We start from the raw sequence: 17,841 nt of genomic DNA, 5'->3' as shown, positions 1-17,841 counted from the left end.
AAGCCTATTAAAATTAACGAACTGAATCTAATAAATCTATATTTATTGATAATCGATACTTCATGATAATTCATAATAGATATATGATATCTGATATTTAATATTTATATGTTCATTGAATGTAAAGTATATACATTTATAAATAATAAATTTATTATAAACTAAACTTTATTTATAGTTTTTAATAGTTAACCAGTTACCAGTATAAATATTAATGGTCACTGTATAACTGTAAAAAATTATAAAATTGATCATTATAAATACCAATTTATAAAACAGTAATAAATTTTATGGAATTAAATTAATAATTATATATTATAATCATACCAGACTCCAGTTTTATAATAAGATTAATAATTATAAATACTAAAATTTAAAAATAGCAAGACATAACACCTTTAACACTCATTTTAATTAGATTATAAACTGATAAATAAAATAAATATAAAAATACTGATAACGTGTATTGTGTAACATGAAATAACGTTTAAATTGTTTAGCATTAACCAGTAAAAATATTGGGCCAAGCACATTTTAATTGGAATATAAAATGTATAGACCCAATGCCTAACCTATAACTGCAGAGAGAATGTGAAGTCTTACTTCAGAGCCGATGCCAAATGTAAAATCTTTCTCATAAGCCTACATAGAAATAAACTTTGCTGTCTCAAACATTTCTCAAAGTCGATGCCAACCTGTCACTGCAAAATGCCAAATACTCTCAAGCTCGACTTTAATGTGTCGCATAGGTTTCCAGCCACGCTTTTGTTTTGTGAAGAGAAAACAAACGTAAATGAAAACAACCCTAAATGTGATAACTTTATCAACCTGTGATTAAATTTTTAAAGGTGTTCAAAATGTTGACTTTAGTCCATGATTCCCCATCCCCCTAAAAAAATTGCACTTCTCCGCATTTTTTCTGCCAAATCTTGCAATGAGTTTTTCATAAATTTTGGCACCAATTTTTTGAGCAATTAAATCATTGTGTCTTTGGATGTGCGACATGTCGCCAAATATGCAATTAATCACAGGTTTTTTAAACAATGGAAAAACTTTTGAAATTTAAAGATTTTAACGTTTTAAAGCTTATTTCATGTACCTTTTATTGAATATAACTTAAAAACACTTTAACATCGTCAAATAGAAGCTAACATACACAAACAAGAAACATAAATGATAAACCCTTCACATACATAAAATGTAAATTGTAGCTTAAGTAAATTGAAATTGATAATACTATAATCATATATCTGATCTAATGAAAGCTTTTAAGTGTTGCATATGATTAAAAGAGGTTAAGGAGGATCTAACTAATCCTCTAAGAATGTTGAAGTTCATGGTATGCTCAGTCAAGGAAGGTATTCTCAAAGTTATTTGTAACTATATATTTGATGTGTTTCCAAAATACCAATATCTATTGATCGAACAATAAAACATTTAAATAATCATAACTTGTAATTGAGATGCAACCAAAAAAATGAAACTGACAAAAAAATGTTTTGTTTTTTTTCATGAGGCACATAACTTGACAATTTAGGCCAAAATCGCCTAAACCAGCGATTCAAGTGATTTATGCCTCAAAAATTACCGAGGAGATTCCATGAGTTCAAAAATATTGGGAGGGTGAAGTCGAATCGCCTGAATCGGACTAATTGCGGCAATTCTCATTACTCAAGTTTACCATCCCTAACTAAGGGGAGTGTTGATATTTTTGTAGCTTTTGTCAGATAAATCCTATCAGACAAAAATATTGAAGATACACACACACATATATAATTTATATAATTATTATGTAACGCTGAAGAAATTAATATAATAATCCAAGAGATATTGTGTGCATATACATACATACATATTATATATATATATATATAGACACACACACACACACACAGTCATAAATAATTGTCATTATATTAATCACATAATAATGAATACGTATGTCACATGAAGGGATATGTCTCTCCTTGGCTCATCCTCAATATAAATGAAAGAGAGATCGCTGCAGTGCTATTACATTTGCAGCGATCACACTTTAACAACTGTAATGTCCCTTTTTTGGGACACTAGTAGTCAATTAAAGAATTAAATTGAAGTTGTCAAATTATATCAAACTAAATTACTTTTAATAAAGTATTGAAATGGCTTTTATGGAGCCTAGCAAAAAATTAATGAAGTCATTTTAATTTAAAGAGGAAAAATAAACAGACAAAGTAAAGGAATATAAAGAGGCAGGCACAGAGAAAACAAAGAGTCACAAGGATATGCTATTAAAGAACGCTGAGGGGCACATTCTCAGCATGCTTGGCTTATGTTTAATTATTGTTCTCTTGGAGAATTTGGAAGCTTCAGGCTTTCAGCTTAGAATTGCTAGGATGGAATTTAGTCAATTGGACAAAACCTGATTTGACTTTTAGGTGGATTAGACATGGAGTTCACGATTGGGCAAAATTGTTGGAGCCCTTAGAGGTAATTCATATCTGTTTGGAAAAACATGTTTGCAATGACTTACCAATTTTGAGGGCAATATTCATCTCTATTTCCAGATATTATATGTTTTCAAAGTGAACTGTTGTGTGAGTAGAAATCATTTTTGCATGCAGATTACTGGCGTAAATTTTTCTGGTGTAGTTGGTAAAATCCAGAGCAGATCATAGTGGGATATTTCAGAGTGTGTGTGTGTGTGTGTGTGTATCCCACTTTATTACTAGAACCAAACTTTGAAATTAAATACTTAATTGCAAAGAAGGGAATCTTGCAGTACGTACAGGAAACATTGGACTTTGGGATTGTTTAAAGCAAGACTATAGCAATCTTTATATGCATTTTCAAAGATTCTAATTGGGCAAGATTAATAGATTGGCTAAAACTTACACAATGGGAAAATCTACCATGAAATATGTATTGATTCAGAATGGACAAAAAAATATTATCAAAGTTTCCAAGGTGAAGTCTTAGAATTTACTTGATCTTTCATATAGCAGCAGTTTGATAAAATCTTTGAATAAAAAAGCGTTTCTTTTCTTTTTTCCCTAAATTAATTAGTAGCAACTTTATAAAGTTTCTAATAAAATGAGTATCTTACTTTTTCATCTTAATTGAATGCCAAGTTTGCAACTTCGATGATAATTACTTACTTTACACTTGGAAATCCTTGTGACCATTTAATAAGATGTTAATGAGTTTTAAGTATGTTAATGAGTTTTAAGCACTAGAGAACATCCTTGTAATAAAAGAAAAAAAAGATATTTGAAAAGACTAAATTCACGCAGTAGTAAATAATTATCATTTGGCAAATCTTTCATTCTCTTTAAACAGACTCCATTGAAAACTTTGTGCTACCATATCTTTCCAAATGAATTAAAATTAAAATTTATCAGTGCATTTCAATAGAGAAAATTGAAATACTTTGTTTCCGTGAGCTTAGGACTTGGGCGATAATACTTCAGATATCCATCCCATGGAACTTTCTTTATGCCTGCTCTTGTAGCTATTATGTCTCTGACCCTGTTTAATAAAGATGTCCAAATGCAATTATGAACAACAATATTGGAAGCAGGGAAAGCACTTATTGATCACCAATTAAATAACAAAGCATCAAGGTATTTTTCGGGATTGATAAAAAATTAACCTCTCTGCAAATTCAATTGGTGTCTCCCCAGGTTGCAGTGTTTGTGGTTCTAGGTACCAAACATCACAAACTACTGCCCATGAAGTCATTAGTCGGACCAAATGCATTGTAAAAGACTGCCTGCCAAAACAAAAATTGAAGCAATGAAATCTGTATTCCTTTAGACTGAGCTTGTAATTAAGAATAGGAAGAGAATCTGAATATGCATAAATGAACTAAACTTCAATTCTCAAGACAAGGTAGAAGTAATGTATAATTTAAGAAAAAGATAAAGTTTCTCAAACAAATTGCATAACAACCTTTCATCGAAATTTTTCAGGTCACAACCTGTGATTCATCATCAGCTTAGCAAGATGTCTATAGATAGTGGACACAAATTCCTTTTAGTTTAACAGAAAACTCACTACAGTACAAATATTCCTTGATACTGAAAATATAATTATTAATAAACAGAATGTTACCAACATTAATTCTTAAATTTAGTTAGTCATAATCAATAATCCACAAATATTAAGTTCTTGCAAACTAGCCATCATCACTATTAATATGACTAACACCCTATTCATTAATAGTAGATGGTGCATCCCCTCAGAAGTTGGGAACAGTATTATGTTAATGATAGGCCTTCATGAATGTAATGTCCCCATTTTTGCCAACATCAGAGTTTGAGAGATTAGCCTATTATTGTGATCCTTTTAGGCTAATTAATGTGGATAGAGGGTCTTTTGAGACGGTGGCTTGGCTTGAGAGGGTTTTGTCTTCTCCACATATCAGTAAATTACAGGTTGGACTTTGTTTGGCTCAGATTGGACTTTGTTTGGGCTTAGTTTTGTATACTTAGTATTTGTGGTAAGATGGGTCTTGATTGAGATGGACCCTCTCTATTTTTGGAATGTGCATTTGGTCACATGGAGAAATAATAGGTGTGGCTCCTATTTTAGATGGAATATTTAAATGATGTGTATTTTGGGAGTTATTACATATTTAGCGGCCAAATTATTATTAAATTATTAAATGGCTCATTATAAAGTTATAATTTAACTTTATAACTTCGCTCAAGTTGAGGGTTGAGTCATCATTGCAAGGGGTCATTTTATTTAATTAATTATATGCCTAAGCCAAGTAATAAATGTTACTAAAAAGGTTGTGTTGGAAAGTTTCAAAAGTTGAATTCTTTTGGGAAACTTCACAGTTTTTGAAGCTAAGTTCTTTTGGGAAACTTTTGTCAACAAGGGATTATAAACTATGAGCTCATTTCATTGAAAAAAGCATGATTGAATATTTATTTTCTTTGTTGCCTTTGTGGCTTTACTCAGGTTGTGAATTTTGTTGCCCTTGCTGAGGTATAAGGGAAGGTGAGAAGTGTTTTCGAATCACTGCTGGGGTAAAGTGAATCCAGTTAATCTCCCTTACTGTTATTGTCTATGGCTTGGAGTATTATTATTGTGGACGAAATTGCATTTTTGGAGTTTTCAGAATTCTGAGATTTATTTTTGAGGATTGCATTTGCAATTGTGTTGAGGTATAGAATTGCTCTCTTCTCCTACAGTTATTTACTGTGGCTAGGTCGAAATCACCTTTGACTAAATTTGTGATGGAATTGGAGGATTCTTTAGTAGCTGTGATTTACATCTGAGGATCCACATGAGTTATCAGAGGCAGTCATTACTAGTATTTGCAGCAATTGATATTTTTGGGGAAGTACAGTGATCATTTCCAGGCAACACGTAGGAAATCTGAAACAATTATGAAATTTTCTCTTACCTGTGATTTCTTCAGGAGGCTGCGTTTTTTATCTGGGGGCTGGATCAGTGATCCACGTTGCAAGATTTGGGGATTGTCCTTGCTCAACAACACCCTGCATTACATTTTTGGGGCTGCCAGGCATCCAACTAGTCCTGCAGTTGGAATAGGAAGGTGTGCAGATCAGTTCAAGGGCCACGTTCTGCATGTTTGCAAATACATAACATCTTACAGGCTGTGATCTGGTTTTTGAAGATAGTTGTTCACAATTTAGCCATTGGGGTTAGTAAATCTGCTCTTGCATACAGGTTCCAAAAGTTATTGTGGTTTTTCTCAAATGCAATAGAAACATAATAATGGCATGATTATTATTTGGTCTCATTGTTCTAGTCATTGCATTATCCATTCAGTATTGGTGGTTATAGAACACTTTCAGAATTATGTATGCAAACAAATAAGGAAAAAGTTGTAAATCAATTGTTGGTATTCACTGATAGAAGAGCCTTCAATATTTGATTTATCTAGTAATTATGAGTAGCTCATTACATATCCTAGTATTGTGCTAGAAAGTTAAAAAATCATATGCACAGTGATAGCTGAATTGCTCTCCACTTGTTTGACGAAATGTCAAACCACTATTTAATGTGGAAATTGATGATTGTTTCAGCCATAACCAAGTAGGGTTATCACAATGGTATCAGAGGGGTTTCCTGCCAACCTACAAGAATTGGGCTTAGCCATCAAATTGATTTAGTGACATAAATGGTGATAGGACATTCATTTCGGGTAGATATTATACTCGCAAACAGAGTACTTTTCCACCTAGGGATGGAGAACCTAAGATACGGGGTATTGTGAAATAGTTGGATGTGCTAGTGAATGAGCTGAAACAAAATCACAAGCGAATGTTGAATCTGATTTCACAACCATGTTTTGAGCACAGTGTGATATCATTTTTTCAAAGTAAGAAATGTGAAATATCCCTAATCGGATATTTACTCAATTTTTTCTCAGAATAGCATTTAGATCGTAAAAACATGAAACTATATCATAAATAAAGCAACAAGGTAAACCATAGGAAATAACCCAACTAATAGTTATCTGGTTGTTTCCTCAAACTGATATTTATCACTTGAAAACGGGCAGATGTATTATGAAAAATGATAGAAACCCAACAGATTTACCATAAGATATTAACTTGATCTTCTCATAATAGTATTCAAGATTCAAGCATATAAAATGCATTACAAACAAGTAATATAAAAACCAATAAACTCTTATACAACTCCTTAGAACATGTTATTGCGTTATACAACAGCAACACAATAACCAACTTCCAAAATCCAATCCTAAATACAACTTAACAGTCAGATTGGAAAACTTAAGAAAAGAACTTGGTAAGCACATGTGAGACACCTGATGTGACGTCTCCAAAGACAATGGGTTTGTGTCCACTATCTGCCGACACAAGGGGCTACATCCTCCTACCAGCTGAAAGCTGAAGCTTTCCAAACTCTTACAAGAGAAACTGAAATTTGAAATAATAAATCCAAGCATATCAAATGAGTGAGTCTCATCTCCTTTTATCTTCGCAGTTGTGACTCTTCAACTCCCTTCCTAGCCTTTCGTCTTATCTCTCTTTGTCCTTTTTGCCCACTTAGTAATATTAAATTGACCTTTTATATTTTGAGTCCACGCTCTCCAAGTCAACTTTAATATTATATATAATAAGCCATTAATATTTCTAATGTCCCAGAAAGGGGACATTACAAAATGTGATGATACTGTGGCAGATATAGATGTTGGGGACATTTCTTATGAGACACCACATGAGTTCAATAGAATGCATGTGGAGTGTAATAAGAATTCATGTCAAGTTGAGTTGGATGATGTAGTTGTTGGCATGAGTTCCCCTGATCATGCATTTGATGGTGATGCAATGATAGTGGGAGTTGTGAGGATGTTGTCATATCGGCAGCCACTTCTATATTGGTTGAGCCATCTACCAAGGAGTTTAGCAGTATACATATGGTTGTAGATGTGTGCTCTGATGATAGTACACATGTTATTGATGATGAGGTGAGTGATGTAGAGACAGTCATTTTATATTACCGATCTACACTTGATGTTCACTTTGTGGACAATCCTATGTTCAACATGAACACAACATTGTCTTATGACAATCCCCTTTTCGAGATTGATGTTGATCATTCACATGAACAGAGTTAGGCTTAGTTTTCACCATCTACAGACACAATTCAGTTTCCTATAGCCATAGTTGGTGATGGTCCTGTAGCCACGGATTCTGATGAGGATGTAGTTACATCCATTGCAATTACAGGTATTGTCGGGATGGGTGTATTTGTTGACATTGATGGAGAACCCCTTGTTGCAGAGAACCCCTTGTTGCTACATGTTTTGTGGGGATTGATGATTAGGATTCTAGTCTAGTATATTTTGTGGGTGGTGACCAAGAAGAAGAGTATGTTGAGATTTTCTATGGAGTTGTCCTTTGGTGATATCCTAACTTCTACATCATCAACATAGGTTTTGAGTACTATGTTGCAGGTTATGTTGTTGGCCCTAATGATGTTAGTGGTATACAATTGGTTCAATGTTGACAAGGGTATTACGTAATTCTTCATTTGGGATCCAAGTGGAGGTTGTAGTTCACCGTGTTGTCTGATTGCTCAAGGACAAGAAATCTCAGGGAGGAAGGATTGTAATGTCCCCATTTTTGCCCACATCGGAGTTAAACAGATTGGCCTATTATTGTGATTCTCGTAGGCTAATTAATGTAGATAGGAGGGCTTGGCTTGGGAGGGTTTTGTCTTCTCCATAATTGACTAAGTTAAAGGTTGGACTTCATTTGGCTCAGATTGGACTTTGTTTGGGCTTAGTTTTGTGTACTTACTATTTGTGGTAAGTCAGGTGTTAATTGAGATGGACCGTTTCTAGCTTTGAAAAGTGCATTTGGTCACATGGAGAAATAATAGGTGTAGCTCCTATTTTATGCGACATATTTATATGATGTATGTTTTGCGATTTATTTATTTTTTTGTGGCCTAATTATAATTAAATTATTAAATGGCTTATTATAAAGTTATTGAGTTTATAACTTCCCTTAAGTTGACGATTGAGTCGTCATTGGAAGGGGCCATTCACTTAATTAATTATATGCCTAAGCCAAGTATTAAATGTTACTAGAAGAGTTGTGTTGGAAAAATTTTAAGAGCTGAGTTCTTTTGAAAAACTTTCGCAGTTTTTGAAGTTAAGTTCTTTCGGGAAACTTTTGCCAACAAGGGATTTTAAATATGAGCTATTTGAAAAAAACACACTTGAATATTTATTTTCTTTGATGTCTTTGTGACTTTTCTGAGGTTCTGAATTTTGTTTCCCTTGCTAAGGTATAAGGGAAGCTAAGAAGTGTTTTCGACTCACTGCTGAGGTAAAGTGATTCTATTTAATCTCCCTTACTATAATTGTCTATGGCTGGGAGTATTATTATTGTGGAAGAAATTGCAATTCTGGGGTTTTCAGAATTCTCCTACTGTTATTTATTGTGGCTAGGGAGAAATTACCTTTGACTGAATTTATGAAGGAATTGGAGGATTCTTTAATAGCTGTGATTTACATCTAAGGATCCACATGAGTTATTCAACGGCAGTCATTACTAGTATTTGCAGCATTTCTTATTTTGGGGAAGTGCAGTGATCATTTCCAGGCACCACGTGGGAAATCTGAAACAATTATAACATTTTCTCTCACCTGCGATTTCTTCAGGAGGCTGCAATTTTTATCGGGGGGCTGGATCAGTGATCCACGTTGCAAGATTTGGGGATTGTCGTTGCCCAGCAACACCTTGTGTTACATTTTTGGGTCTTCCATGCATCCAACTAGCCTTGCGGTTGGAATAGGAAGGTGTGCAGATAAGTTCAAGGACTACATTTTGCATGCTTGCAAATACATAACATTCTACAGGCTGCGATATTGTTTTTGAGGATAGTTGTTCACACTTTGGCTGCGATTTGGCCATTGGGGTTAGTAAATCTGCTCCTTCATATAGGTTCCAAAAGTTATTGTGATTTTTCTCATATGCAATAGAAACTTAATAATGGCATGATTGTTATTTGGTCTCATTGTTCTAGTCACTGCATTATCCATTCAGTATTAGTGGTTATAGAACACTTTTAGAATTATGTATGCAAAGTTGCAAACAAATAAGGAAGTTGTAAATCAGTTGTTGATATTCACTTATACTAGACCCTTCAATGTTTGATTCATCTAGTAGTTATGAGAAGCTCATTACATATCCTAGTGTAGTGCTAGAAAGTTAAAAAATCATATGCACAGTGATAGCTGAATTGCTCGCCAATTGTTTGACGAAATGTCAAACCACTAATTAGTATGGAAATTGATGATCATTAGTCATAACCAAGCAGGGTTATTACAATGAACGATTTAATTGCAGAGCTCCTGGAAGATGATCACTTGCAAAGAAATTTCAGGACATTATTTTTTTCTTGTTCAGAAGCCAAATCATTATTTAGAAGAGCTTTGAAGAATCATCACAAATAACCTAGATTTTAGTAGCATTGGTGATGTGTTCTCATTTATCTCATAGAATGTATTGATGTTTTTCCAATTTAAACCCTACTTACAGGCATATTGGCTATTGGGGTTCCCTCAAGTGAACCGCTCCCCAACAAACTGCTGTCACCAATATTGTTCTTTGGTTTGTGCCACACGATCATGAATAAGAACAAGATAACTCTTAGGGAATTCTCCTCTATGAAACCCTTATTGTTTCTTGGAATGAAACAATCTCATCCAAGATGAGATCATAGTTAAAAAACTCAAATCCGAAAACTACCAGACAGGCTCAAAGATTTTGAAAACTCAAGACAACAAATTTGTTGAACATTTGAAAATGCAAAAAAATATATATTATCCATAATCACATGTTACTAATTTTTTAAACACACAATCTTTGGTATATGAGAAGATAGATTTTGAGCTCTTCTTGGCTTTAAGGCAGCTATTCGTGGGTGATCTTCTAGGTATAGTTCAACTAATTTCGACTTGGGTGAGTAATGATTACCAATTTACCATAATCATTCCATGATGTTGGTATGTATATTTTTAGATGCCTTTATGATTGCAATTGGTTGGTATGCTCAGAATAATCTCTATGACCATTGTGAGATTAATTGTCAATGTGACCATTGCGAGATTAAGTGTCGATGTGTTATTATTTGTTCATGATTGTGGAGGAAACCCCAGGATAGCTAATTTTAGGATTTGTAGTCTTGTCAACTTCTATACTATCTACTTATCTAGGATTGATCTACTTTACTTCTGGGACAAATTTGCAGAGAGATTAAAGTTCATGTTTTATTGTTGAAAAGGTTATCTTTCCTATTATCCAAGATCATGTCTATCAATGGGAATGTGGATATAAACCTTACTATGATATTTGAGTAAGATATGTTTTATGGATTAAATTTCAGCCCTTGCAAGCATTATAATTTGAGTTTTGATGAAAATTACATTTTGAGGTTGCAAAAGGCAAGAGTGCAGATTTGGCATGATGGATTTATTTTTATGATCAGAGTAGTGCAGTGTCAACATGGTGGGTTCTCTCTAATATTGCCTCGGGACCCTAGGATCAATTTCATTTGTAGTCTAGATCATTCTCATGTTCTATTATTGTCCAAGCATTCTTGAGGACAAGCAATCCTCAAGGAGCAAAGAGTGCACTGTCCCCATTGTAGGTTCACTGGCATTACAATTGACTTTGACCTTCTATATGGGTTTCATTTTCTCATAAAAGTTACTTGATGTCACCAGTCAGCTCACTTGGTCTAGAAGACACTTATGACACTTTGACACTTTCCATGGTTATTTTTGGCTTCTAATGCATTCTCTAAGAAACTTGGAGGGGGAATCTATGAATAGTAAGTCATAGTAAGTCACCTGGTTGACTTCATTTGTCATCATTTATCATCAGGATTGCTCCAATGCAAACAGTTAATTTTCAAAGTTTTATTAAGTTTGGCAGGAAAAAAGTATTAAAGGAAGTTGAGGACGCTCATTTGGCATGAGGAAAATATGATATTTCTCTTTGCTTAAACCCTTGGGGTTTTGGGAATTGAACCCTCGGAAAAGATTATCAATTAGTACCAACAAATCTACCTTGGTCAACACAGTGAGATTTACTAAGAGTCTCAACTTGGGCGGAAAGGTTTGCCAGTGCAGATTTGTGGGAGTTTATTTGATTTATGTATGAGTGAATTGTACGTGAAGGACGTTAAAAAAATTCCTTTAAGCTTCTGAATTAACATTTCTAGCTATTCTATTTTATATCAATATCAGACTAACTTTTTTAGTTCTAGATATGCCAAAGCCTTTGAAGAAATCACGAGTCTTCAGAGTTACAAAGAAATCTTCCAAGTCACTACAATATTACTCCAATCGCTGCCTATGAGGGCTTCATGTTTTCTAACATGAGCAGGGATAAAGGTTAAAAGAGACACCTTGGTCAAAGATTAGGCGGTTGGAGCTAAAGACAAGAGAGATAGCAAGTGTACAAGGCATGAAAGGTGATTAGGCTGACCTAGCCTGACAGGCCAACACTAGGACAAATAATAACAAAACAATTAACAATTTTATGATGAAGTTTGGCTGGTCTATACATGTCAATCCGAGAGCGTAAGCTTGCGAAAGGTGTTCGAGCAATATGCTATCAAGGGATGCTAGCAATGAGATGAGGGATTATGAATGCAGCTAGAACACACGGATTGAATCTATGAAAAACTAAAGAAATCCCAGCGACAGGAACTGTCACTTCCTGGCGACAGGAACATTAGAAACAGAAATAAACATTACAACTATGAGGATAACAAATGTAACAAATCACAAATTCAATTAATCTAGGAGAAACAATACCTACACCGGGCATATAACTAATCTAATATAATAGTTTACTAATATAAATTTGATCTTGCTATGTTGATTTATCTCTTAATATGATAGCAAATCCAGAATATGCTGGTCATTATTAATAATCTGTAATGAGAATGTGATAATCTTCCTTACCCAGCTATGATATTAATCTGCCTGCAAAACTATTTATGAAAACTAACTATTGAAATGAAGGAAAATCTTGTTCTATTAACAAACTCAAACAAACCAAACGTAAGCTACTGAAATCACCAGCATTCTTTAGAGTGGGCTCTTCCTCCTTAGTTTGCTGAGTGATGAAATTCAAATGGTTCTTCCTCAAGAAATTTCAATCATGCAATGTTTATATTATTGATCAGAATGCTTGTTTTTCCATTTTCTAATATTACATAGCACATATATTTATGTGTTTAGCTTACAAATATAGCACCAAACAAAATGATTTTGTTTTGCTAAAAACCAAGGAATATGAGGGTACGTACAAACTTGTTTTCAGCCCACAAATCAGAAATTGGCTTGTTATAACAGTGGACATATATGGAAGATATTGTTGCTGCTCATATCTTCACAAATGAATAGTATAAAATAGAAGACAACCTATAATGCTAATACCCACGTACTCCTTTGGTGGATAAAAACAGGTTTGTTATTAAGGAAACAATAATCATGCCCATGCCATAATATCTAACGTTTTGCAGCAGCAATGTTGTCTTCAGCCAAAAACGATTTACAACAATATTTGAATTTGTTTGGAGTTTAGTGGTTCTAATTTTCACGTGAGACTATCTCATCTCCTTAGCAGTAATGCTTGATTGGATTCTCTATTGTCCACGTATAAATTCAGCTAAGCTGGAGGAGTTCTATGTTGAGCTGGTAACAGCAGCAAAAGATAGAACAAACTTTGAAAATTGAAATTCAAACCCGTAATAGTAAACCAAAAAAATCATGTTTTGAAAACGGCCTCTAACTTTTCCATCATCCGCAAGGGATTGTAATTGGGCATGTTCTGGACAATACCCATGTCTCGGATTTTTGAGATTCATCTGTATTTGTTCGCAAAAAGGAAATGCAAAACTGAGTGTCCTTATTTTTAGTTGGTTATTATTTGTGTTAAGTTCTTTCTCAACATACTCCTTGGTCAATACTCTTGGAACGAATAATGCTTTAAATTGTTGAGGAAATAATGAATGCCAATAAGATTCTTACATAGAAGGTGACAGGAAGTATGTTGCCAATATAAATTTCAAAACATAAAATAGCAATGCTCTTTAATAAGAACAATAAATAATTAATTTTCATTATTTAACCTCAAAACTATATTAAACATAACTAATATATTAAATCACATGCAACATAAAAATGGTAATAATGAGATGAAATGGAATAGGGAAGTGGGTATGAAACTAAATGAAATGGATTAAAAAAAAGCATAAAATGGGTTGTAAATGTCTCTCATCATTCCCCCCAACTTAACATATTGCACGTCCTCATGCAATCATTATGATCATGAGGTCTTTAGTTTTAACTGAAAGCACTTTAGGTTTATGGTTTTTAGCTTTGTCTCCACTCTAAACCATGATAACTCATAGATGAACACAAATCCCTTTCTTTGCTTCACATGACAAGCTTTGTTATTTTTTTCTTCAATAGGGATATCACTTTCAACTTCTCTATTCTCTCTCTTTTTTTTGTTTTTTTCTTTTCATTTTAAATTTTTATGGCATCATGGTTCAAAAGGATTCATATGGGAGAAATGTATCTCAACGTGCACATGAGGAGTTTAAATGGGCAAAATAGGAGAGATGAGAGATTAAACAAAGGCTATTGTATGATGGATATAATGGATAGTATGATGGGTCTAGTAAGGGTGACAGATGGAAGATAATAGGGTGACATTCCTCCCCCCAACTTAAAGGTTGACCATCCACGGGAAACAAGGAGAGGCTAGGAAGGGGTGTTGCACAATGATCAATATAATAAGCAATACAAATAAAGTTAAGAGATAAAATAAGGAAAAAAAAAATCGATTGTTTTACCAACATGCATGTGTAGAGAGACCAATGTCAAAACACAGGACAACTCAACAACTGTAGAGGAATCTGCAATAATGAACGAAGAGAAGCATCCAGAATTGCAACACCACAAAATACCACCATCTGACTAAAAGCATCGAAGAGAAGACCATTGGAAGGAATCAAAAAACTAGGAGAGTGACTGTAATTGGAGGGACCGCCATCACCAACTGAAATAGCATCTAGATCATATAGGAAGTAGCACATTCCACTGAAAACACCTCAACTGAACAGGCAACTTAGACTATGGGTGATCAAAGATATGAGGAACATGTTGAAGAGGAGTAGAGTTGCAAAAGTGAGCGACAAGAGGTGAAAAGAACCACTGAAACCAATGAGTGTTCCTGAAAAGAATGATTAGTAGAAAAACCAAGAACACCAAATATTGCCTTTTTTTTTTTTCTTTTTTCTTTTTTTTTTTTGAATAAATTTTGATAAGAAATGACTGCTGGCAAGCCAGTTTTCAATCACTCACTGCTTAATGGTGCTATAAAAACAGTTTTCACCACTAAGAATTTATTTTGTAGTTAACATCCGCCGAAAACTGGTTTTCAAATATTAATTGGCCAACAATGCCCGAAGGTTTTTATTGTTGGATTTTTTATTTCTTATTTCTTTTCTTTTTTTTTTCTTTTTTTTTCATTTTTTTTTTTCACTTTTTCCTTTTTTCTATATTTTTTCATTTTCAATAATTGCATACAATGACCAAAGAAATGAAATCCTGACATGGATGATGGAAAATGGTACCATCCAAAACTTGAATTTTGTCCATGACCATATAGAAGGCACTGTTGAAACTTGATTGTATAAGGAACTTGAAATGATGACTAGGAATAATCTCCACAGAGTTGGGAACATTGAAACACTACACAAGTCAACCTTGATCTATGTATTGCATGCCACTGAATTTGAAAGCTTCTTAGAAAACTTTAGATCACACTAACGCACTTGGATGAAAGAAATACTCACAAGGATGACAATACTTATATTTCTCTATGCTGACAGAATAAGAGACATTTCCTGAAGATATGAAACCCTATTCTTGTGAAGCTTGTGAAATATCCATTGTAGGAAAATGTAAAGTTGCGAATAGCACACCTTCATTACCAAACACATGAGTATGGAGTGAAAACCAATAGTAGTCACCAATGTGTCCATAAAATTTTAGAGTGAAGGATACACATCTCAAGGAAGGCATGTAGTAGTTGGCACTATATTCAAAGTATCATCAAATGTGTTGTTGAATATTCATGAATCTCATAGACCATGCTGTATATTTTCCTCCATGTGATTAATCACCATGGAAAACAAATCACATCTCAAGGTGGTGAACACCCTATGCCAAAATCTGCATGTGATCTTGAATAGTGAAGCACAAGTGAAATAGGTATGTACCAGATAGCTAGCAAGCCCACACAATGTGAACAAAGCCAACATGGTGTGTTATACAATTCTTATGTAGAGAAGCACCATTAACTGGTATTGGTTCTAAGATCATCACACCACAACAAGAGACTTGTAACCATATTCTCAAAACCAAGCATATCAAGCATAGTAAAGAAATATCATCCATTCAATAACTCTATTATTAAGTAGGTTATTTAGTTTTACAAATGATAGATAGAGTTATTACTATGAATAGATACTTGATAGAATGGACAAATACAAATAAACTCTTGTGTTCGTATAATAGCAATGCTAATTAACACTAGAACACATACCTTGAATTGTGGAGACGTCACATGTGGAAGTTTGTTAAAAGGACCAATGAAACAACTAGTGAAGCTTAATTTGAAATCATCCAAGAATCCACAAGATTGGAGGGATTCCCCCAACTTAACTTCATGCTACAAGGTCATGAAATCATTAGGATAACCAAAGAAATTAGGTAACCGGAAGAGAGTAACACATCTTTAGAATTTTGTGAGCCTTATTGAATGATAGCTAAATTGAATATTTCAATAATTCAATGGATGTATTCCCAAATTAACTGTAGGTCCTAAAAGCATAGGGAATTTGAATTATCCAAGCAATCAAGAAATGGATTTAGTATTTGTTATCAATGAATGATCACTGTAAGATACAGTAACCAAGAATGAAGAATATATAGATAGTAATAATTTGATCCTTGCTAAATAAATGAATCATCCATAGTGTATTCGGTCATCTTAGGACAACAACAATGAGAAATGAAGATCATCCAATTTTAACATTTTGGCCATTAATGCATAGAATCCCGTATGTTTGTGCTTAAGCAATTATTGGTCCCAAATCAACAAGTATGTGAGGGATGCACATTTTAATCATAGACCTCCAAATATCAATATGTATAAGTACAAAAGTAATAAAATATAGATATTGGAGGATTTGGCAGCATGTTTGTGGAGTATGGAATGCATATGTTTGATTGATATTAACACACATACTCATGAGTCCAATAATGAAAGTTGATGCAATTTGAAGTATGGGCTCATTTGTGGGCATTTGTGATTCACTAAGCAAAAAAGAAGAACAAAGTTGATTATATTTCAATAAATAACATTGTTCTTCTAATTTAACTAAACCAAACTCCCATTCCTTAAGTGCATCAATATATTCCAATGTTGATTTACCAAATTTAAGCACATCATTATATGGTAAAGGGATCCGTGAAAGTTTATTAACCACCTTATTATGAATTGTTTTATGAGGCAATATAGTTGCCTTTGGTGGATATGGCAAAGTGGGTAGAATATGATGTGAATGAGATAATGAATATGGTAAGAAGTGTGAATGAAATAAAGTAGATGGGATTAAGGAGGATAGGCAGAATGAAGATGGTAAGGAGGAATATAGTGGTTGTTGTGAGTATTCATGATTCCATTTATCGTGCATATTGTGTAAAGAAGTGTATTTTGAAGAAATGTGTTGGCTTTGTAATGAAATAGAGTGATAATACATGTTACCAACATAATACATACCTTGGTCTTCTTGATTTTGAGTTCGAAATTGTTTATCTGTAATGGACACCCCTGGATGTCCCAAAAAAACTAAACCAAATTGCTGAAAGGAATTATGTCAAACAGTTTGCATTCAACTTCTTATTTCTCCGTTTAATGTTTTAAACCCCTTATAACTCCGGAAATCAAACATTTATTTGTTTGTTGTGTTTCGCGCATGGAATTGGTATCATACAACATAAACAAGAAAGAAACTACAATGATATGCAAAGTGGAAATGAACTGCTGCTAATAAAATGTTATTTTCAGAATTCATAAAACCAAATACATGGCAGATTTATCAACTTACTAATTACTTCAGCAGTATTGACATAATACTCTAGCCCATGCTTTCGAACTTGCTGCTACAATACTTTGTCCTTCAATCAGTCCACTACCTTCATAATACCATTCCCTCAAAGCGGCATAAGCGTCGGACAAGTAGTGAAGAAGA

General features: G+C 33.7%; 1 protein-coding gene across 5 annotated transcripts in view; it reads right to left on the bottom strand.

Moving 5' to 3' along the window:
* Nucleotides 1-17,841, bottom strand: part of LOC149568370 (glycerol-3-phosphate acyltransferase 9-like) — a 175,030-nt gene that overhangs the window by 47,929 nt on the left and 109,260 nt on the right. For 4 of the 5 annotated variants that reach the window (XM_089821310.1, XM_089821311.1, XM_089821308.1 and 1 more), the window contains 2 exons: nt 3,632-3,751; nt 3,409-3,507 (listed from right to left, as the gene is read on the bottom strand). In XM_089821310.1, the coding sequence (XP_089677436.1) occupies nt 3,409-3,507; nt 3,632-3,751 (219 nt within the window). Of the gene's footprint in view, nt 1-3,408; nt 3,508-3,631; nt 3,752-5,395; nt 5,530-17,841 lie in introns of all 5 variants that reach the window. The other variant, XR_016362551.1, reaches the window with a different exon arrangement.

Source organism: Cupressus sempervirens, chromosome 3 (genome assembly GCF_028749045.1).
Source record: "Cupressus sempervirens isolate cs-2001-9-10 chromosome 3, ASM2874904v1, whole genome shotgun sequence".
Classification (NCBI taxonomy): Eukaryota; Viridiplantae; Streptophyta; class Pinopsida; order Cupressales; family Cupressaceae; genus Cupressus; species Cupressus sempervirens.
This window is presented reverse-complemented; position numbering and strand designations above follow the sequence as displayed.